Raw genomic sequence first — 24895 nt, forward strand, 5'->3', positions numbered from 1 at the left:
CACCAAATTTAACATACTTACTCCCTATTCACACCTGAGACCTTGTAACACTAACGAGTCACATGACACAGCGTAGGGAAAATGGTTAATTAGGCACAATTTGGCCATTTTCAGTGTACTCACTTCTGTTCCCATCGGTTTAGACATTAATGGATGTGTGTTGAATTATTTTGAGCGCACACCAAATTTAGGGTACATTCACACGTCCGCAAAATTGGTCCGCATCCGTTCCGCTATTTTGCGGAACAGGTGCGGACCCATTCATTTTCATTGGGGCCGGAATATGCTGTCTGCATCCGCATTTGCGGATCCGCACTTCCGGATCCGAACTTCCGTTCTACAAAAAAATAGAACATGTCCTATTCTTGCGGACAAGAAAAGGCATTTTCTATGAGAGTGCCGGTGATGTGCGGTCCGCAAAATGCGGAACGCACATTGCCAGTGTCCGTGTTTTGCGGATCCGCAAAACACATACGGACGTGTGAATGGACCCTTACACTGTTAGACAAGCTGTACAAGGACTACTTTACATTGTATCAAAGTGTCATATCTTCAGTGTTGTCCCATGAAAAGATAGAATAAAATATTTGCAAAAATTTGAAGGGTGTACTTACTTTTGTAAGATACTGTATTCTTGCTCCATAAAATAGTATTGTATATTATGATAAAATCCTGGAGCCCAACATAAGATCAACCATGTATCACTGTACAACTTCAGAAAGTCCTATCCACGTAAAAAATGTGGGTCCGTGCACTGTAGTTTAGATATTTCTCCACAGGATCTTGCTGCAGAGATTGCCAGACCGTCCAGAGGTATGTCTTCCTATTTATCCAATAGGGTTGCTCTGTGTCCATTAACACATTTGATAAACCTAATCTCCAGCCATCGGTCAGTCCTTCAAACTTCAAAGCCACTCACTTTGGCTGCCAAGCGTTTCCTCTTCTGCACTCATCCTCTCTTCTAGGGGTATCTGTATTCTGACCTACAACAAAAATATATAACTTATAAGACGGTAAGCAATCCTCAAAATCTAAATTTTTATTGTATTGAAATAATAAATATTAAAACAAAAAGATATATAGATGGATAGATAGATATAGTTGATGTTTGATACTTCTGATGCCATGTCTGCCCATGCAGTCTTATGACATGAACATGTGGATCTGGCACTGCATACATACTGTGCTAACACTGATGGATGTTGTATCTATTTCAGTTACTGTACCTACAAGACTGTGATGTTACAAGTCATCATGGGAGTATTCTTTATGTGCCGCAGCCTTTGCACAGCAGGAAGCAGTTCTTAATCCTGTATGGGATCTGAATAATTCGCCTCTTCCTGATGTAGCCTATTTTGTTTTTCCTCCCTGCCTTACAGGGGCCATAAATGTAAAAAATTTAGGTTCGCCTAGCCATATGAGGGCAACCATGGCTATTCAAGATGGATCTGCTTGTAAAATAAGAGCTGTTTTTGTTCTGTAAAAATGACCAGGGGTTTTCCAATATATATATATATATATATATATATATATATATATATATAAATATATATATATTATCAATTTTTTTTATTCCCCTCACTCAGCAGTACCTGGGAAGAGGGTAATACTTACCTGCTCCCCTCCAATTTGAGCTCTGTAGCTCCCAGGCTGTCTTGACCAGGCTTCCAGTTCCCACCTGTAAACGTCCTGCTTGGATAGGGTCACATGCACCACTGCAGCCAACGCCATGGCACTGCTGGGTCACACATCACTTGGGGACATGTCACCGCTGAGGTCAGTTTACAAGCTGGGACCAGAAGTCTAGTGAAGACAGCCCAGGAGAGACTTTAGGCAGGTGAGTATAGCTCTCTTCACATGAGTCATAATGATAATTACTGAGTAAGGCCGAATGCACACGGCCGTGAGCGGTCCGTGGTATCCCGGCCTGGCATCCTGCTGAGAGCAGGAGCGCACGGCGTCATTGGTTGCTATGACGCCGTGCGCTTCATGCCGCCGCTGCACTACAGTAATACACTCGTATAGATCATTGTAGTGCAGCGGCGGCATGAAGCGCACGGCATCATAGCAAACAATGACGCCGTGCTCTCCTGCTCTCAGCAGGATGCCAGACCGGGATACCACGGACCGCTCGCGGCCTTGTTCCACAGCCGTGTGCATTCGGCCTAAATGTGAAAAAAAGCAACAAACAATAGAAATATGATTTATAGTTAATCCAAGCAGATTGCACATAAATGGCTGTTGTTGGAAGCCGAAAGGTGAATGGGATCAAGTTGCAATCTGCAAATTATGGCGACCCAACAGTTGAAAGAAATTCACTTTCACTATTTGTGATGCTGCAGCGCTACACTATAGTTTCAAATTTTTTTGACCACAGCACTCTTTCTTGACCTGGCAAAACTGGGTGCACGTCCGAGTTTTGTTCTTAGCTCCACCACAAGAACTGTATATGTCGTATAGATTTAGACAGCACTCCAACAACAGTTATGATGCTCAGTGAATTTCACAGTGGTACACAAGCAGCGCTACACTATGATCTTTGGCTGTGCTGTACTGTGCTGTGATTCATATCGACATTTACCAGGCCTAGTGCGCGGTTCACAAGGTTTTCCTGCTAGATGCCTTTTTTCCTATAATTTTTTATTTTTTTGCAGTGGAGACAGAGATAAGAGTCTCAATATGATGCCACTTACTTTCTTTCTCATCTTGTGACACAGATGAACATCCATCAGCTGGAGAACTGTAAAGTAGCAGCGCGCGCTGAACACCATTTCTACAGCAGACAGCAGGATAGATATTACCCAGAGACATAATGTGGTGCTCTGTAAAACATAACGATTATACGTCATCTCACCGCATGACCCGTGGTAGTGAAGTCTGGGATTATACACTGCCGTTACTCACATAGATTCGTGTAGGATCAAAGGGACATTCATGTGATATCTGTATAAACTGCAGGTTGGTAAATGTACATGTAGACAGCAGAGTGCGCCCCTCGTTGGCCACAGTGATGATAACAGATACAGTAAGGCCTACCGTACAAGCTGCAGAGATTATTGTATTAATTATACTTAGTATCGCCGCTGCCCAGCGCTGCAAAAATAAGAAACAATGTCAGTCTGTATAAACGCCATTACTGCATGATGTCCGATGAAATATTAAAGAGCGAAACCATTTAATCCCATTAATCCTTCATTCCAAACCTCAAATAGTACCCATATGTCATATGTTCTTTCTCACCAAAGAAACGTGTGCTAGATACCGCGAGAGAACGATGGCCACTATTCCACAGGAAATGCTCTAAGGAAAGAAGATATTCATCATGCATCAGGCTACAAAACAATGAAAATCCTATAATATGATAAAAACCAATAAATGTGTGAAATATTCTTTTTTTTACAAATGTTGGTTAGTGAGATATATGTTCTAATATGTAACCTCAGTGAAAATGAGGATTGTAATACATTTTTTTCACAAAGGGAAATGCATTTAACGAACATGACAAATCTGTAATATATAAGGCTACTTTCACACTCGCGTCTGGTGCGGATCCGTCTTGTATCTGCACAGACGGATCCGCACTGATAAGGAAAACGCTTGTATCCGTTCATAACGGATTCGTTTGCATTATTTATTTAAAAAAAAGTTTGAGTCAAAACGGATCCATCTTGACTTACATTGAAAGTCAATAGAGGACGGATCCGTTTTCAATTTCACCATATTGTGTCAGTTAAAAACGGATCTGTCCCTATTGACTTACATTGTAAGTCAGGACGGATCCGTTGGGCTCCGCATCGTCAGGCAGACACCAAAACGCTGCAAGCTGCGTTTTAGTGACCGCCTCAAAAACGCAACGGAGACCAAACGCAGCCAAATTGATGCATTCTGAACGGATCCTTATCCATTCAGAATGCATTGGGGCTGAACTGATCCGCTTTGGCCCTGAAACGGATCTCACAAGCGGACCCAGAAACGCCAGTGTGAAAGTAGCCTTATTGAAAACTTCACTGTCCTTCTTACATTTTTCACATGGGGGGTCTAGAATTTTTTCATATAAATAACGTGTTGATAGGTCATGTTACATAGTCACAGCCTCTTTATTTTAAAAGAGAGCCTGCCATCAGATTTTGCCCATGTAATTATTTACATGGCCCTGCTGCTCATCTCATACGTTTCCACTCCTTTTTTCTTTTAGTAAAACTGTCCTCAGCCATTTTGCAGAAATAACATTTTGAAAAAGTTGCTAACTTGACCGCAATGCGTAACCTGGAGTCACTGGGTTATCTCCTTGCAATCACCAAATCCTTAAAAGAATTGTCTGTGGGGCCCAGTCATTTCTAGTTACGCCACTGGACGCCAGCTTCAGCAACCTACGAGTGCGCAGGATCTACAGGACCAGCTGTAATCTCTGTGGGCAAATCTGCTGCAGTATGCCATATAGAACCTGTATGTCTCCGTGCCCAACCGTATCTCATCTTGTATCCAGGCTAAAGGTGGCCTAAGGCTACTTTCACACTAGCGTTGTTTGAATCCGGCGTTCAATTCCGTCATCAGAACTGCCCACCAGATCCGGAAAAACGTGTGAAAACGGTTTACATTTGAATACTGATCAGGATTTTGATCACAATGAAAAAATGCATTGGAAAAAACGGATCCGCCATTTATGGACTTTAACTTTTTTTTAACATTTTTCGGGTTTAACATGCAAAAGCCGGATCCGGCGTTAATGGAAGTCAATGGGAAAAAGGCCGCCCCCGGCGTTCAGTCAAAGTGTTCCAGATTTTTGGCCGGAGGTAAAAATACAACATGCTACGGTTTTCTGAAAAGCCTGATCAGTCAAAAAGACTGAACTGAAGACATCCTGATGCATCCTGAACGGATTGCTCTCCATTCAGAATGCATTAGGATAAAACTGATCAGTTCTTTTCCGGATTTGAGCCCCTAGGATGGAACTCAGCCCCGGAAAAGAAAAACGCTAGTGTAAAAGTAGCCTAACAGGGGACTAGAGCCTTCACTCAATTGTACAGTTTTCCCCAAGAAAATATATCATCATTACATTTACACATATAACATTTTTATTGAATTCCAACAACTCCTCGGTGTGTCTTTTTTTCCCCAATGAGTGTAATAATAACAATGGTAATCAGTAATAAATTCCTTTGCAGCTTGCGTGATACTAATTTAGTCATGGTATGTCACTGTAGTTAGTATATGATGCCATTGGCATTATTCTGTCACTGTGTATTGGCATCAGTCACTGCATATTGGCATTATTGGGGGACTCTATGGGGGTATTATGTATAATATTATTGTATTATGTATAATATTGACATATTATTGTCTGTACATTTCATTGTATGTAATGGGGCTTAATAGGGGCCTATACCTAAAAATGTTTTGTGTGTAGCATAAGGGCTCATGCACACGATCGTGGCCGTATTGCGGCCCGCATAGACGGGGTCTGCAATACACGGGCACCAGCCGTGTGCACCCCTCATCACAGATGCGGACTTATTCACTTGACCAGGTTCTGCATGACCAGCACTCCACGAGAACATCCAACTTCTTTATTAGTGACCTTAGGGTAACCTTCCTCACTACTGATCGGCCGATGTAAAAGGATCCACCAAACCTTAGGCTTCTTTCACATTAGCGTTAGGATTGTCCAGCAGGGGAACAGCCGGATCCATACTAACGCTAGCACACATGTGCCGCCGGAAGTCCTCTGTGGCCCAATTTACTATAATGGGGACGGGTCGGACTTCAGGTGACAGACGTGTGCTACCTTTAGTACGGATCCGGCAGGCTGACAATCCTAACGCTAATGTGAAAGAAGCCTTAAGGCTACTTGGACATGAGTGCGGGTAAACGCACACAAGGGTACTTTCACACTTGCGGCAGAGGATTCCGGCAGGCAGTTTCCTGAACGCAAACGGATGGCATTTGTCAGACGGATCCGGATGCGGATCCATCTGACAAATGCATTGAAATACCGAATCCGTCTCTCCGGTGTCATCCGGAAAAACGGATCCAGTATTTATTTTTATTTTATACTTAATGCCGGATCTGGCACCAATATATTTCAATGGAAATTAATGCCAGATCCGGCATTCCGGCAAGTGTTTAGGATTTTTGACCGGAGAGAAAACTGCAGCATGCTGCGGCATTTTCTCCGGCCAAAAAATGTAAGAGGGACTGAACTGATGCATCCTGAACGGATGGCTCTCCATTCAGAATGCTTTAGGATAAAACTCCTGTGACGGAACTCAACACCGGAAAAGAAAAACGCTAGAGTGAAAGTACCCTAAGATCTGCATACATTTTCTGCAGCATATCTGCACCAAAATCTGCAATGTCTAAAAGCGGATTTGGTGCGGATTTGATCCAGTTTTGCCGGAGATCTGACCCTTGCATTGATAAGGGTGAAATCTGCAGCTAAAACCACAAACATAATTGAACATGCTATTAAATTTGAAAACTGCAATACATGTCAGTTTCCGGATTGGAAAAATTCAGAGTGTAATCTCATACACTTTGCTGGTACTGTGTTACACTGCATTTTTTCCGCATGGGAATACGCATGGAAAACCCGCACTTTTTCTGCAACGTGTGCAGATGGCCTAAAGGTGATCTGTTTGCAATAACACATGACTAGCCTTGTTAAAGACTTACCTAAACATACCTAAATAATGAGACTGAGTCATTAAAAATAGTGCTAACACCCCATGTCTATTAGGCCTCTTGCACATGAACATAAGGGCTCCGTGCCCGTGCTGCAGACTGCATATGGCGGTTCCGCAATACACGGGTCACCAGCCGTGTGCATTCCGCATCACGGATGCGGGCCCATTCACTTGAATGGGTCTGGAGATGCGGTGCAGAACGGAACCCCTCGGAAGCACTACAGAGTGCTTCTGTGGTGTTCCAGTCTGTGCTTCCGTTCCGCAAAAAAGATAGAACTTGTTCTATCTTTTTGCGGAACGGACGGATCATGGACCCCAATTAAATGAATGGCTCTGCGATCCACATGCGGCTGCCCCATGGTCGGTGCCCGTGCAATGCAGACCGCAATTTGTGGGCCGCAGCACGGGCACGGAGCCCTTACGTTCGTGTGCAAGAGGCCTTAGTCACTGGAGTGACACCTTGTCACAGGCTGGGTCGGATAACTGAGTTCAGATCAGTGTTGGTAGTTGATACGGTTGAAAAAAGTCCATCAAGTTCAACCAAGGATAGGTGGGGACGCAAATCCCAGAAGTGATACTCTAGATTTCTACACGTTTTCATAAGCATTAATGTTGTTTACTTTTAAGAATTCATCTAAACCCTTTTTAAAACTGTCCACCGTTTCTGCTGTGACCACGTCCTGAGGAAGTCTATTCCACAGCTTCACCGTTCTTACAGTAAAGAAGCTTTGACGCTTCCAGAGACTGAACTTTTTCCTCTCCAGTCGGAGGCAGTGCCCCCTTGTTTTTTGAGTGCATGGAACAGCTTTTAACCGTATTTTTTGTATGGAACATTTATATATTTGTATAGGTTAATCATGTTCCCCCTTAGACGTCTCTTCTCAAGACTAAATAAATTCAATTCTTTTAATCTTTAACTAAGACCCTCCATGCCCCTTATCAGTTTAGTCGCTCTCCTCTGTACTTTTTCCAGCTGTAGTTCATCCTTTCTATGGACTGGTGCCCAGAACTGAACGGCATATTCCAGATGAGGCCGCACCAACACTTTGTAAAGTGGTAGTATTACATCCCTGCCCCGCGAGTCCATGCCTCGTTTAATGCATGACAATAACCTGGTGGCCTTAGAAGCAGATGATTGACATTGTATGCTGTTATTTAATCTACCATCTACAAGGACACCCAAATCCTTCTCTACAGTGGCGTACCTCCAATAGAGACAGACCACACAGTTGCTATGGGGCCCCTGGGGGAAAGGGGCCCAGCCGTGGATGCCTCCTAATTACACACACAAGCTCCTGTCACTTCCCAAGTCCTGCCTTGGGCTCAGTCCTTGCCTTCCAGTTCCCTGTTCGCTCCCTCCTCCTTACCCAGCACATCAGTGTCCGGCTGCTGTCTCTCAGGTCCAGTCCAGCACTCACTCTGTGTGTGTTGTCTCTCTCCTGGGCTGGCCAATCAGCATTTGCAGTGCTAGCAGAGTCTGCTGATGATTGGCTGGCCTAGCCTGCAGCAGCAGAGAAACTTTAGTGAGCAGTGCCACGCGGGAGTCTTTCTGCCAGCAAGTAATGACTGACGCTAGGCACTGCAGACCCCAGTCCAAGTGACAGCCGAGCAGCTACATTTACTACAGGTTCAAAATAAAAGTTCATGGTGGCTGGGGCCGACGCAGTGAATAAAGGGGGGGGGGGGGGGGAGGGTATAGCACACTATATAATAGGGAGCAACAACCACAGATCATTGGAGGCTAAGGCACACTATACATTATACACAGCAGGCACACTTTTAGGGGGGTGTATGTAACACAATATAATAAGCTGCAGCAGGCAGCCGGTGCCAGTTACTGGGTGGGGGGGAGTGGTGGCACAGTATATAATAGGGAGAAACAGGCACAGTTCTTGGGGGCGGGTATGGCACACTATATAATGCCCAACAGCAGGCACAGATCATTGGGGAGCTATGGCACACTATACATTATATGTGGCAGGCACACTTTTACGGGGGGGATGGGATATATGGCACACTATATAATATGCTGCAGAAGGCAGCCGGGGAGAAGGGGGGTATGACACATTATATATTATATGCAGCAATAGGCATAGTTCTTGGCTCGTATGGCATACTATATAGGCATACAGTAGTTCATAAGTGTGGGGGGTATGGCACACTATATATTTTACTCAGCAATAGGCATATTTTATGGGGGTGTGGCACACTGTCTATTATATGCAGCAACAGGCACAGTTTATGGGGGTGAGGTATGGCACATTATATAGTAAGCATTAGCTGGCAGCAGGAGGAGGGACCAGGAACAGGTAGTAAGAGGGGCTAAGGATGGGGCATGGGGGCTTAATCCAGATTCTTGCTATGGGGCCTAATGATTTCTATGTACGTCCCTGCTTCTCTATGAGTGATTCTCCCAGTGTTACATCACCTAGGACATATGAAGCACAGAGATTATTACTACCGAGATGCATAACTTTACATTTATCCACATTGAACCTCATATGCCAAGTTGATGCCCAATTACTCAGTGTGTTCAATTCAGCTTGTAGTTTATAGACATCCTCTATAGATTATACAGTACTACACAGTTTAGTGTCATCTGCAAAAATAGAAATGGTGCTATTAACCCCTGTCCGCAATATCACGTACATGTACGTGGGGGAATGTGGTGCCTTAGTTACCGCATTCCCACGTGCATGTACGTGATGTGATCGGGCGGGTGCAGGAGCCCTTGCTGCATCCACCGGCATCGCTGAATGCGGTGATGCCAGCAGAGTAAACCTTTCACATGCCGAGGTCAGCGCTGACCGTGGCACGTGGAGGGTTTACAGAGAGGGGGGCTCCCTCTGATTCCATCGGCCCACCGCTCTGCGCTGACAGGGGGCTGATGGTTGCCATGGCAGCCCTGATGCCTTCCACAGGCATCGGAGCCTGCCAGCTGCGGAAACCCAGGAGATCCAGCCTGAGGGCTGGGTCTCCTAGGCAACTGTCAGCATCTTAATGTGTAAGACGCTGACAGTTCAGTTCAGTACAATACATCATCTATTGTACTGAATTGAAACAGGGATCAAACCCTGAAAAGGTGAAGTCCCACAGTGGGACAAATATAAAAAAAAAATAAAAAAAATAGTGAAATAAAGTAAAATATTTTTTTTTCAAATAGGGAAAATAAGAAAAGTAGACATATTAAGTATCACCGCATCCGTATAGACCAGCTCTATAAAAATATCAGAGGGTCTAACCCCTCAAAGAACACAGTCAAACATTTTTAATAAAAACGTTGCTAAAAAAAATCAAACCGTCATCTCATCCCACAAAAATGATACCCTACCTAAGATAATCGCCTAAAAAATGAAAAAAAACTATGGCTCTCAGACTATGGAGACACTAAAACATGATTATTTTTTTTTGTTTCAAAAATGATATTATTGTGTAAAACTTAAATAAAATAAAAAAGTATACATATTAAATATTGCCACGTCCATAACGACCTGCTCTATATTGGCATCTTACATCACAAAAAGTGTAATAGCAAGCGATAAAAAAAGTCATACGCACCCCAAAATCAGTGGCGTACCTACCATATAGGCAGACCACGCAGCTGCTATGGGGCCCGTGAGGAAGAGGGGCCCGCAGTGGAGGAGAGGCCCCGCCCCCTAATTGCTCCGGTCTATCTTTCTAAAGCTAAAGGACCTTTGATGATGTCATCACAGGTCCTGTAAGGGAACTGCACAGTTTAAAGTGTAGTTCACAGGTTAGAACAGTACATCTGCCAGGACCTGTGATGACATCATCTTCAGCATCACAGGTCCTGCAGGATCTAGCAAAGGAACTGCACCAAAAATGGTGTAGTTCCTAGGTTTGAAAGGTACATCTGCCAGGACCTGTGATGACATCATCACAGGTCCTTCAACCCCTAACAGTAAGTATTAGAAGTTCACAATCAGCTCTGCATTGATCCATACAGACTGGAATGGAGTGGTAAGAGGAGGTCCTCCACTTCTTGTCATTTACCCCCCCCCCCCCTCATGCCCTGTTTTTACTCATTGCTCACTCATGTATAATACTTCAGACAGGTATAGTGACCACTACCTCATGTACCTCCCACACAGTGACCATAATGTATAACTGACCACATATTTCTATAAACAATGCATCTACAGTATTATACCTTGTATGCCTCACATCTATATATATATATATATATATATATATATATATATACACACACACACACACTGCATATATTAAACAGTATTATAGATGCAATATATACAGATATATAATATATATTGCAGTGTACTGATATGTGAGGTACGAGGTATAATATATGCAGTGTGTATAGATATATTGTATATACAGCAGTGTACTGATATGTTAGGTACGAGGTATAATAGATGAAGTGTGTACAGATATATTGTATATACAGTATTGGATTGATATGTGAGGTACGAGCTGTAATTTATACCTCACATATCAGTACACTGCTATATATACAATATATCTGTACACTGCATCTAGTATACCTCGTACCTCACATTACACTACTGTATATACTATATATCTGTACAGACTGCATATAATATACCCTGTACTGCACATATCAATACACTGCTGTATATACTATATACCTGTACACACTGCATATATTATACCATGTTCCTCACATATCAGTACACTGCTGTATACACTATACATCTGTACACACTGCATCTATTATACCTCGTACCTCACATTACACTACTGTATATACTATATATCTGTACAGACTGCATATAATATACCCTGTACTGCACATATCAATACACTGCTGTATATACTATATACCTGTACACACTGCATATATTATACCATGTTCCTCACATATCAGTACACTGCTATATACACTATACATCTGTACACACTGCATCTATTATACCTCTTTTGTCTGCCAGGCCTGTTTTGTAATCCCAATCCGGCCCTGATGCATAAATTATAAAACGCAGCAGCAAACATAGTTCATGGAACAAAGAGAGAGGCCTGGAATGGGTAGTGGGAGGGGCTATAAAAGGGGAATGGGGGCCCAATTTAGATTCTTGCTATGGGGCCCAGTGATTTCTATGTACGCCCCTGCCCAAAATCATACCAATCAAATCATCATCTCATCCCACAAAACATGAGACCCTACCTAAGACAATCGCCCAGAAATTAAAAAAACACTATGGCTCTCAGAATATGGAGACACTAAAACATGTTTTTTTTGTTTAAAAAATGCTGTTAGTGTGTAAAACTTAAATATATAAAAAAAAGTATATATATTAGGTATTGCCACATCCATAAGAACCTGCTGTATAAAAATATGACATGACCTAACCCCTAAGGTGAACACCGTAAAAAAATAAAAATTGTGTCAAAAAAGCAATTTATTGTCACCTTATATCACAAGTGATCAAAAAGTCATATGCACCCTAAAATAGTACCAATCAAACCGTCATCTCATGCCAAAAAAAATTAGCCCCTACATAAGTCGCCCAAAAAATAAAAAATAAATATGGCTTTCAGAATATGGAGACACAAATTTTTTTTTTACAAAAATGCTTTATTATGTAAAACTGAAACAAACCAAAAAAAATTTGCTCATATTTGGTATTATCGCATCCATAACAACTAGCTCTAGAAAAATACCACATAATCTAACCTGTCAGATGAACATTGAAAATAACAAAAAATAAAAACGCTGCCAAAAACAGCTATGGTTACCTTGGCTCACAAAAAGTGTAATATAGAGCAACCAAAAATCATATCTACCCTAAAACAGTACCAACAACTGCCACCTTATCCCGTAGTTTCCAAAATGGGGTCCTTTTTGGGGAGTTTCTACTCTAGGGGTGCATCAGGGGATCTTCAAATGTGACATGGCAACTTAAAAATATCCCAGTGAAATCTGCCTTCCAAAAACCATATGGTGTTCCTTTCCTTCTGCGCCCTGCCGTGTGCCCGTACAGCAGTTTATGACCACATATGGGGTGCTTCTGTAAACTACAGAATCAGGGTAATAAATATTTAGTTTTGTTTGGCTGTTAACCCTTGCTTTGTAAGCGGAAAAAAAATTGATTAAAAATGGAAAATCTGCCAAAAAAGTGAAATTCTGAAATTTCATCTACATTTTCCTTTAATTCTTGTGAAACACCTAAAGGATTAACAAAGTTTGTAAAATCATTTTGAATACCTTGAGGGGTGTAGTTTCTAAAATGGGGCCATTTATCATGGTTTCTATTATGTAAGCCTCTCAAAGTGACTTCAGACCTGAACTGGTCCTTAAAAAGTGGGCTTTGGAAATTTTCATAAAGTTTTTAAGATTTGCTTCTAAACGTCTAAGCCTTCTAACGTCCCCCCAAAAATAATGTCATTTACCAAATGATCCAAACATGAAGTAGACATATGGGAAATGTAAAGTAATAACTATTTTAGGAGGTATCACTATCTGTTTTAAAAGCAGAGAAATAGACATTTTGAAAATTGCAAACTTTTCAGAATTTTTGGTAAATTTGGTATTTTTTATAAATAAAAATGAAATATTTTGACTCAAATTTACCACTGTCATGAAGTATAATATGTGACGGGAAAACAATTTTCAGAATGGCTTGGATAACTAGAAGCGTTTTAAAGTTATTACCACATAAAGTGACAAATGTCAGATTTGCTAAATTAGGTCGGGTCCTGAAGGTGAAAATTGGCTGTGTCCTGAAGGAATTAATCCCATCCTTAATATCATTAATAAATAAATTAAATAATAGAGAACCCAGCACTGAACCTTGGGGTACACCATTTATAACCCGGGACCATTTTGAATAGGAATCATTGACCACAACTCTCTGGACACGGTCCTTCAGCCAGTTTTCAATCCAATTACAGACTATACTTTCCAAGCCTAAAGACCTTACTTTATGTATTAAACGTCTATGAGGGACAGTATCAAAAGTCTTTGCAAATTCCAGAAACACTGCATCCACAGCCGCCCCTCTGTCCAGGCTACTACGCACCTCCTCATAAAAACAAATCAGGTTAGTCTGACAACTTCTGTCCTTGGTAAACCCATGTTGGTTATCACTTATTATATTATTTACAGTCACATACTCCTGTATATAGTCCCTTAAGAGTCCTTTAAACATTTTTCCCACAACAGAAGTTAAACTAACTGGTCTATAATTACCTGTGGAGGACCTAGATCCTTTTTTGAATATGGGCACCATATTTGCCTTGCGGCAATCACTTGGCACTGTACCAGTACCTGGAGAATCTTTAAAACTTATAAACAGTGGCACAGCAATGACTAAACTGAGCTCTTTAAGCACTCTTGGGTGTAATCCATCTGGACCCGGAGCCATCTGGACCCTCACATTTACCTTATTTAACTTATCTTGGACCATATCTACAGTTAGCCAATTGAGTATATTACTGGATGTACGAACAGCCCCAGCACCACAGATATCAGCCCCTTTCTCTTCTTTTGTATATACAGAGCTAAAAAAAACATTTAGTAACTCTGCCTTTTCCTTATCTTCAGTGACTACCCCCCCTTTACCATTATTTAGGGGACCTACCTGCTCGGACCATGGTTTTTTAGCATTTATATATTTTTTTTAAAAATTGGGATTTGTTTTGCTTTCTTTTGCCACCTGCCATTCGTTTTGTATTTTTGCTAATTTTATCTCCTTTTTACAGATTTTATTAAGTCCTTTGTAATCTTCAAACGCTACAGCCGACCCCTCAGATTTGTATTTTTTTAATGCCTTTTTTTGTCTTTTATTGCCCTTTTTACAGTAGCTATAAGCCATGGGGGGTTTAATGTTAGCTGTTTATACTTGTTACCTAAAGGAATAAATTTTTTAGTGCAATAACTCAATGTGGATTTAAAGCTCTCCCATTTTTCCTCAGTATTTTTGTGTGACAATAGCTGCTCCCAGTGTATGCCCTGAAGGAAAATTAGCCTTTTTAAAATTCTGTGTCTTTGCTCTGCCTGACAGAGTTTGCTTCTTATAGTTTAGGGAGAATCTAAATATATTGTGGTAACTATTACCTAGTGTTTCTCAAACAGTAACATTTCAGAAATTACCAGATCCGACAGCGCTTTGCCCCTAGTGGGAGCTTCTACAAACACTGACCCATAAAGTGGTCCTGCAGCAAGTTGAGGAATCTTCTTCCCTTTGCGGTTGAGGCAGAATCATGACCCCAGTCAATGTCTGGGAAGTTAAAATCTCCCATTATGACCACTGTACCAGCCTGTGCAGCCCGCTCTATTTGGTTATACAGTAGCGTTTCAATCTCCTCTGTGATGTTAGGGGTCTATAGATTACACCAAGTATTATTTTTTCAGTGTTTATATCCCTTTGAACTTCCACCCATAAGGTTTCCACATCCTCACCATCCTCACCCACAATTGCCTCTTTCACACTTCTCTTCAGACCACTCCTCACATACAGGCACATGCCACCGCCTATTGACCCTGTCTTTCCTGTTATTTCACAAGTTAGGTGACTTATTGTGACATTATAGGTAGCAATAACTGTCATTGTTTTACAGCTTGTATAGTTCAGCGTATAATTACAAATGCACTATTGTTTGCTCATATTTCATGTTAAATCCAAAAGTGTTTCCATAATTGAAACAGACAAAATAATGTCACCCATGTGAATAAAGAGATAATCAGCTATCGTGTCACAATAATAACCACCATTCAGTGCATTGTCCTTGGAGTGAGGAAATTTATTAATACTTTCTTAAAATTAGACAGTATTAAAACTAGACCAGACAAGCAAATTCCTTACAGTGGTGCTTTTGTGTGATAAATTTGGGGTATCTAGCTAGACATGTTAAATGAGTTGTGCCAAGTATGAAAGTTATCTGCTATCCACTGAATGGATATTTCCAGTAGTCCCATAGAGAGAGAATGGGGTGGCAGAGTGCATGATCGGCCTGCTGCTTTGTCGGGACGGGAACAAGTTACGGCTTTTGGGTCCATTTAAACTGGCTACTTTGGACAATCCATTTTAGCTACGGTAGAAGGATCCCTAATCTCCTATAGTTTCACACGTGCAGTAAGGTATCTGGCAGGCTGTGCCGGCAGAGGAACAGCATGTCAGAGTTCACCAGATCTGACCTAGCAGGTTACCACTGTGTTCATCAGTTTTTGTCTGGCCAAAACCAGGGGCTCATGCGAGAAACCGTCATAGTCAATGGGCTCAATGAACGCAGCAATATCCGGTTAGGCCAGATCCAGTGAACTCCGGCAGGCTGTTCCTCTGGTATAATAGCCAGCTGGGTACCTTACCGCAGGTGTGCAAGTAAGTTCTCACTTTCCTTACACTTTCTCCACCACAAGAGAAATGAAGTATAACAGTATCCTTTGAAATTAGTGTGCTGTCTAGAGATGAGCGAAGTGTGCTTTGTCAAGATTTGTCTCCGTACAATTTTTAAATGTATGGGCTCCAATGAGCTGAAGTAAGTTACTCACAAAGTCACGTGAGACTTTGTTGAATAACTTTGGTAATTAGTACAGTGAAAAACCACTTCAAAACTTGGAACTGAACTTGTCTTTGGTTCCGAGTGGTACCTTGGAACCGAAGCCGAGTTCGGTTCCAAGATTTTTCACTGTAATAATCAATTACCAAAGTTATTCAGCGAAATCTCGCGCAACTTTGTAAATAACTTACTTCAGCTCATCGGAGCCCATACATTCTAATATTGTATGGAGATGAATCTCCGTACAGTATTATAACAAATTTTTTAGCGAAGTGGCTTCGGATGTAGCATCCGACGTCGCTTCGCTCATCTCTAGTGCTGTCTGTTGGATGCCTAGACGTGTTGAGATCTCCAGCATCATAGAGATGCATTTTATATCCACTCTCTTCTTCAGCTAATTGATGGGTGTTCTAAAGAGGGACCGCTTTCTATTAACTCATAATTCCTGAACAGAGTATTTAAAAATAGTTTTTCTATACAGATGACCCGTTTAAGTCAAAATACACATTATACTCATTGTAGGTAGAAAATGACCATTTTAACACACACTCGGTAACCTACCAGAATTGCAGAAGCCACAGCAGTGATGTTGGTTACAGAATACTGTAGTGACAAGCCGTCGACCATTTTAGCTACATGCCTCAAAATCAATCCATGAACTATAGCCCCCACTATAAAATTAAGATGCCCAATCACTATCAGTGCCAGGCCCTGTTTCATCAGAACTTTTCCAAACAGCTTGTTATCCATGGCCTCTGTGAAAAGAGAGAGAAGTATTATTTCAAATATGAAGGAGGCTACATAATAGACATTTCATATCTGTAGTGTACGGGGACTGTAAGTCCCGTCACTACAAAAGGGTCACTTGTTGTGCTGTCGTGTCCCCTTATTTATGGGGAAGTTGGTATAAGTCATCTTTATAAACTGTAATGCTATGTATTTCCCTGTTACTGTGAAACTTGCATGTACAGGCCTGCTAGGGGTGTCATTCCAGCTCTTAGTCACTAGAGGGAGCTAGGGAGCCCTAGTTTATATAAGGCCCAGTCAGGGAAAGGAAGGGGAGTCTAAAGTGGGAGTCTAGAGTGGTAGTTGGAGTCTAAGGAGTCTGAGGTTCATGGTCTAGTCTAACCAGAGATTAGACAATGTCAGAGTCAAGTCCAGGCCGGAAGCCTGCAGACCAGGAGAGGGTATTGCAGTCCCTGTAACCGGGTTCCAGATTCTAGGAGAAGGTTCCCCTCCTGAGTTCCCATATGCAGTAACAGGAATACCGCAGTTAAAGAGCCTGAGGAAGCTGAGAGAGAGACAGAGGCAAAGTCCAGAAAAGCAAGAGGTACTCAAGACAACAGAGGAGGTACTTGATAAAGATAAAACCAAGGATATACGCCAGAGCTAGGGTATTGGGCCTTGGAGAAGATTTTCTATGTTCCAGGATCAGTCAGGAATAGAGTGCAAGCTGCCTGTACTGCAAGTCCTGTGTTTAACACTCTGAAGTCACCTTGCTATACATATATTGCCTGCATCAACTGTATTGAAAATCAACTGTCTGCAAAGGAACTGCGTTTCTGTCAATGTCCCTATATGATGACTACTAAAGTTTGAGTTCTGCTTTAACATCACGTGGTTCCTCAGTTATTCCTGCTATCAGCAAACGGCGTGCCACCGTTTAATTGGCACTGGCGTCACAAACATTTCCTATTATCCCCTGCCCTTGCAGAGAGTCAGCCGTCTCAGGTTAGTGTCATGATTGCACTACAACACCCAGGAACACTATTAACCCAAACTTGAGTACGCTGCATATCCAGTTCTTATATTTAAAGAGATATTTTTATCAGAAAGGGGTATTTTTAAACCTCAATGGGAGACATTTGTTATCAGAAAACTGGCATCAAAAGGCTGCAAATTTTGGCGCATGACATGCCAAAATTTGAGCCTCTCTCCCCACTCTTCCTAAAATTGGGCAGAGAGTAATAGGGAGTGAGTGGTGCAAGCCAGGCATAGATTGAAGCAGAATTTCTGTTTTTGAGCACAGTCCTGCACAAAGGCGCCACAATTATTAAGAGGCATGCACCTCTTGATAATTGTAGCACATAGGACACCAGTGGGAGATAAGTTAAGATCAGCATGTAATCACTGCCGCATCTGCCATTAGACATTTGGAGGAGCAGCAGTTTACCGCGGGGCATGGGAGCTGGTGTCCCCCATTTCCGCTGTTCAATCTCATAGATCATGAGATTTTTATCGAGCAGGAGGTCACAATGGCATCACAGGAACCTCCTGCATCGGGTCTTAGGCAGTGCGATCAAGCAGTCACGAATGCCTGCCCCACTATGACACAGCACAAGAGATCATAGTAATGTCATCACAACTGCCTGCACCAGAATGTATGAACTTAGGCTACAGTCTTGAAGAAGCCTGTGGCCTACATCATAGAAAGCAGCAAGGAGCAGGTGTCAGGTGAGTATTTTGAGATATATATCTTGGCACTACATTACGGGGGAATTATAATACGGGGGCACTATGAGGTGGCATTATGAATACTGAGGCCACTGCTGGGGGCATTATAACTCCAGGAGTACTACAGGAGGAGCATTATAAATACTGGGGGCACTACAGCGGGAGACATTATAACCACAAGAGGCATTATAACTACTGGGGCACTATAGGAATGGAATTATAAACACTACAGAGGGTAGCATTAAACCTACAGGAGGCGTTAAAACTACTCAGGGCACCACATTGGAGCCTTATAACTACTGGCATTACATGAGAAGCATTATGATAATATAATATGAGAGGGCTCCTGCATAACGGAAACCAGACAGATCCGTTATGCTACCTATAGACTTCTATTATGACGGAATGCAAAGCGGAATGCCTCTTAAAGGCATTCCATTATGCATTCCGTCATAGAATTTTGTTATGGCCCGTGGGAATTGTAATAAAATCCGAGCCCCGAACTGTAAAACACAAGTTGGAAATTGGCAGCACCTTTACACAGGCAGATTATTCCTAATGAGTGTTTGTGTAAAAAGGCCCTTAGAAACATCTGTATAGACTTTCTCACCTCACAACAGAGGACAGCCCAATGATTTGCACTGGTGATTTCTGCAGTCCCTCTCTAACATAGCGGTAAAACATTCTGAACAAGGCCCGTGTGACACTGTCACTGTGTCTGTTAATCATGTACATAACCTTTGGATAGTTCCATACAAATACCATTTGAATAGCATCCCACCTAGAGACTGAAACAGACACTGAAAAGAATTGATGAAGGGGTGTAATGTGCTTACAGCTATTATTCCACCTTACAATGAAAGAGTATCGCCTTACCAGGGGGTAAAGCCCTCTTGGTGTAGGCTTGTGGGGGTAGGTGTTTCATAGCAGAACAAAGTATTATCACGACCAGCGTGCCGATCACATACGTGACGCAAAGGAAGGGAAAAGGGAAGGCCCTGTCCAAGGGAGAGGGAAAGGTGGTGACCCCTAGACGGGTTTCTCACCCGTACGCCGATCACATGCCTAAACCCTGCCTTTCCCTAAGATGAGCCCTAAGTAGTGAATAGGGCGGTGGGGACACTAGTCCTCACCACTAACTCTAAAGGGAAACACTAGGGAGAGGACAGACAATACAGACAAAACATATAATCCCAGGTGGGCGACAACAGCAGACAACAGAAGCCCAACAGGGATCCGGAGGGTAACGTTCTGGAACAACAACCAGGAATCTCAGCTACACAGCTCCAGTGGGTCAGTATAGAAGTCCAGGCAGGAAGCTCTATATCTGGCAACCAGAGAAGTGGGAGGGAGAATATTAGGAGGTTGGGAGTGACGGACAAGAAACAGCTGAGGAGAAGAAGCTACGGATCCCTGAGTGAGACAAAAAGGATTGCAAGGCCAACACAGAAAGCTACCATTAAGAAACAGCGCGATCTTTAGACATAGAGCGCACAGCCACCCGCTGCGACTTCCTGACCCCGGGTATAACGGAGTCAGACGTGGCTCGTAACACCCTCGTGACAAGTATTTACTTTTTATTTTTTTAAAAATTGTGGTTTACTAATTACCCACAAACTTCAGCGATCACATTGAAACATGATAGGATCTGTGCAAAAAAAAGCTACACTTCATTGCCAGATATTTGCATATATCACTTAGCCCAATCTTTGCCTCAGCAGTACAACTTTTGGGTTATTGGGTAAGTCTGCACAGCACATTGACAGCTGTAACTACCAAGGCCATCCCAAAAAGGGAAGAGTTGTGATACCCTGCCTAGCTGACCAATTCTACAACATTTAACTGTTTGGAGGGAAGGGATCTGAAACTAAATTAATTTTGTCTATGTAACCTATCACTCCAAGGGCTGTAGTACACTGCCTGATGTTCAGTGATGGATAATGACACATTCATCGGAGCTCATTTGCATCGGCCTATTATACAGGACGATGTAAACTGAATGTGGGAGGAACATGGCCAGGAGAATTACATATTCTTGGTACTACAGTGGGGGATATCATCTGCTAGGGGCACCAAGGGGGAGCATTACATTTCCTTGGCACTACAGTGTGGGTCATTGTCTACTAGGGGCACTAAGGGGGCATTATATATTCTTGGCAGTACAGTGGGGGTTATTAACTACCGGGGGCACCAAGGGGAGCATTATATGTTCTTGGCACTACAGTGGGGGGTCATTATCTACTGGGGGCAACATTTCATTTCCTTGTTACTACAGGGAGGGTATTATATATATATATATATATATATATATATATATATATATATATATATATACACACTGACACTACAGGAGGGCATTATCTACTGGCATTACAGGGGGAGCATTATCTATATATATATATTTACCGGGCATTACGGGGACCATATATATACTGGCACTATGGACGGGGGAAGACAGAAGAGCATTTTATACTGGAACTATGTGGGGATTACTATATGGCACATGGATTTCACCAGGATTACTATATGGCACATGGGGGACGGTTACAGATTTTGCAACTCAGATTTCAAATGTATACAGATCAGCCCCTAGATTTATACAGGCCACTGTCATCCTGCTGCTACTCCCAATACTGTGCCTGCTGTGTTTCCCCATGCCCACAAACACTATACTGTCAGAAATAATAGTGCCATACAGATAGTCCCCCTATATTAATAGTGCTCCCAGACTTCCCTCATTAGTAATAGTGCCCCCCAAGAGTGATTATACTCCCCAAGAGTGCCCCATTAGTAGCAATGCCTACATGTTGTGTCCAATAACAATGCCCCTACAGTTACCCCAGTAGCAATAATATAAGCATGGTGCCCCAGTATTTATAAAGCCCCTCCTGCAGTGCCCCCTGTAGTTCTACTGCCCCCTGCAGTTTAAACTCCCCTGTAGTGCCTATATATATATCCCTAGTATAAAAGATGCAACGGGCACACCAATTCATCTCCCTTTCCAAATAGCTGAAGTCTTTAAATCATACTACGAAACACTACAATATTAAGGGGCAATTAGCTGACATGTCTACTACAGATTTGGAGGACAGGATAAAAATGTATGTAGATGAAACAGCGCTCCCTACAGTATCTACGGAAGCGGCTACCGTGTTAGAGGAGGAATTCTCGGAATCCGAGGTTAAGGAGATTTTGACCACATTAATGGGAGGGAAGAGTCCTGGACCAGACAGTTTTACGGCACCTTTTTTAAAGCAATTTAAAGATTTTCTTGAACCATTCCTAGTGAAAGTTTTTAATAGCATATCCCCTTCCTGCCCCTTTCCTAAACAAGCTTTGGAGGCACACATAGTCGTGATCCCAAAACCTAACAAAGATGCATCTTTCTGCAGTAATTACCATCCTATATCGCTAATTAATTGCAATATCAAAATGTACTCCAAATTATTAGCAACCCGCCTCAACAAAGTGATCCCTGAGATAATCCACAGAGATCAAGTGGGCTTCATACTAGGCAGAGAAGCTAGAGACAATACGATTTGGACTATAAATCTTATCTCTACAGCACAACATCGCCGAATCCCTATGTGCCTCTTGTCGATTGATGCTGAAAAAGCATTTGACAGGGTCCACTGGGGATTCATGACAGCTACATTAAGCCGCAAATACCAATTAAAAGAATTCCTTTTTTGCAACGCAATTGCTGGAGTTTCTATATTTCTACTAAGACGGGGTGGGAACCCGACTTCCAGCGGCAAACGGACGGCAGAGTGCCACGAAGTTTAGCTACATTAAGACAATTAGGTCTAGGTCCTACCTTTGTGGATAGAGTCTGTGCTCTTTACACAAATCCCTCAGCTAGAGTTCGAACTAACGGCATATTGGCACCATCTTTTGACATTAGGAACGGTACCCGCCAGGGATGTCCGCTCTCGCCACTACTATATGTACTAGTAATGTAACACCTAGATAATGCACTAAGAAACAATCAGGATATCACTGGGGTTGACATAGGAGGTCACCAACATAAATTGGTGCTTTATGCTGATGACTTACTCATGTATATCTCAAACCCCCACATCTCTCTTCCGTCTGTTCTCAAAGAGTTTCAGAGGTTTGGACGTCTCAGTAACTTCAAGATTAATCTTACCAAAAGCGAGATGTTGTACATCTCGTTGCCAGACAATGAGGTGTCTCTTGTACGGACCAACTTTTCCTTTAGGCGGCAGACCACTAGCATTACATATCTAGGACTGCAAATCCCATCCCAGCTACACTTACTATTCCCACTCAACTACCTGCCCCTACAGAAAAAAACATAGAAGACATGAAAAAATATTCATTAAAAGCTCTGTCATGGTTTGGAAGGATGAATGTAATTAAAATGGACATATTAAGGCCTCATGCACACGACCGTTGTGTGCATCCGTGTCCGTTGTTCCGGTTTCCGTGATTTTCTGCGGACCCATTGACTTTCAATGGGTCTGTTAAAAACACGGAAAATGCACCGTTGTACATCCGCGTCCGTGATCCGTGTTTCCTGTCCGTCAAAAAAATATGACCTGTCCTATTTTTTGGACGGACAACGGTTCACGGACCCATTCAAGTCAATGGGTTCGTGAAAAAACACGGATGCACACAAGATTGTCATCCGCGTCCGTCATCCGTGTCCGTAGGCTACTTTCACACAGACGGATCCGCTGATCTGTCTGCATAAAAGCTTTTTAGATCTGAGTTTTCACTTCGTGAGAACTCAGATCTGACAGTATATTCTAACACAGAGGCGTTCCCATGGTGATGGGGACGCTTCAAGTTAGAATATACTACGAACTGTGTACATGACTGCCCCCTGCTGCCAGGCAGGAGGGGGAAGACCCCCTCCCTCCCCAGTTTTAAATTTATTGGTGGCCAGTGTGGCCCCCCCTCCCTCCCTCCCTCCCTCCCCTGTATTTAACTCATTGGTGGCCAGTGCTGCCCCCCCCTCCCTCCCCTGTATTTAACTCGTTGGTGGCCAGTGCGGCCTCCCCTCTCCCCCCCTAATTAAAATCACCTTCCCCCATCATTGGTGGCCAGTGCGGCCTCCCCTCTCCCCCCCCCTAATTAAAATCACCTTCCCCCATCATTGGTGGCCAGTGCAGCCTCCCCTCCCCCCCCTAATTAAAATCACCCCCTCCATCATTGGTGGCCAGTGCGGCCTCCTCTCTCTCCCCCCCCCAATTAAAATCACCTTCCCCCATCATTGGTGGCAGCGGAGAGTTCCGATCGGAGTCCCAGTTTAATCGCTGGGGCTCCGATCGGTTACCATGGCAGCCAAGACGCTACTGCAGTCCTGGCTGCCATGGTTACTTAGCAATAGAAGCATTATACTTACCTGCGATGTCTGTGACCGGCCGGGCGCTCCTCCTACTGGTAAGTGACAGGTCTGTGCAATAAGCAATGCGCCGCACAGACCTGTCACTTACCAGTAGGAGGAGCGCCCGGCCGGTCACAGACATCGCAGGTAAGTATAATGCTTCTATTGCTAAGTAACCATGGCAGCCAGGACTGCAGTAGCGTCTTGGCTGCCATGGTAACCGATCGGAGCCCCAGCGATTAAACTGGGACTCCGATCGGAACTCTCCGCTGCCACCAATGATGGGGGAAGGTGATTTTAATTAGGGGGGGGGGAGAGGGGAGGCCGCACTGGCCACCAATGATGGGGGAAGGTGATTTTAATTAGGGGGGGGGGAGAGGGGAGGCCGCACTGGCCACCAATGATGGGGGAAGGTGATTTTAATTAGGGAGGGGAGAGGGGAGGCCGCACTGGCCACCAATGATGGGGGAAGGTGATTTTAATTAGGGGGGGGAGAGGGGAGTCCGCACTGGCCACCAATGATGGGGGAAGGTGATTTTAATTAGGGGGGGGAGGGGAGGCCGCACTGGCCACCAATGATGGGGGAAGGTGATTTTAATTAGGGAGGGCTGTGAGGGGAGGCCGCACTGGCCACCAATGAATATAATACTGGGAAGGGAGGGAGGGGGGCCGCACTGGCCACCAATGAGTTAAATACAGGGGAGGGAGGGAGGGAGGGGGGCCACACTGGCCACCAATGAATTTAAAACTGGGGAGGGAGGGGGTCTGCCCCCTCCTGCCTGGCAGCACCTGATCTCTTACAGGGGGCTATGATACGCACAATTAAACCCTCAGGTGCAACACCTGAGGGGTTAATTGTGCGGATCACAGCCCCCTGTAAGAGATCGGGTGCTGCCAGGCAGCA

At 43.3% G+C, this 24895-nt stretch overlaps 1 protein-coding gene across 1 annotated transcript in view; it reads right to left on the reverse strand.

Annotated features, from left to right (window-relative positions):
• Nucleotides 1-481: 481 nt before the first annotated feature.
• The window catches only part of TMEM54 (transmembrane protein 54), a 31891-nt gene continuing 7477 nt past the window's right edge, over nt 482-24895 (reverse strand). The window contains exons 2-6 of the mRNA XM_040424592.1: nt 16746-16939; nt 3241-3300; nt 2905-3093; nt 2694-2822; nt 482-983 (exon numbers count right to left, since the gene is read on the reverse strand). Of these exons, the coding sequence (XP_040280526.1) occupies nt 906-983; nt 2694-2822; nt 2905-3093; nt 3241-3300; nt 16746-16939 (650 nt within the window). The 3' untranslated portion in view covers nt 482-905. The remainder of the gene's footprint in view (nt 984-2693; nt 2823-2904; nt 3094-3240; nt 3301-16745; nt 16940-24895) is intronic.

Source organism: Bufo bufo, chromosome 3, assembly GCF_905171765.1.
Source record: "Bufo bufo chromosome 3, aBufBuf1.1, whole genome shotgun sequence".
NCBI classification, from domain to species: Eukaryota; Metazoa; Chordata; class Amphibia; order Anura; family Bufonidae; genus Bufo; species Bufo bufo.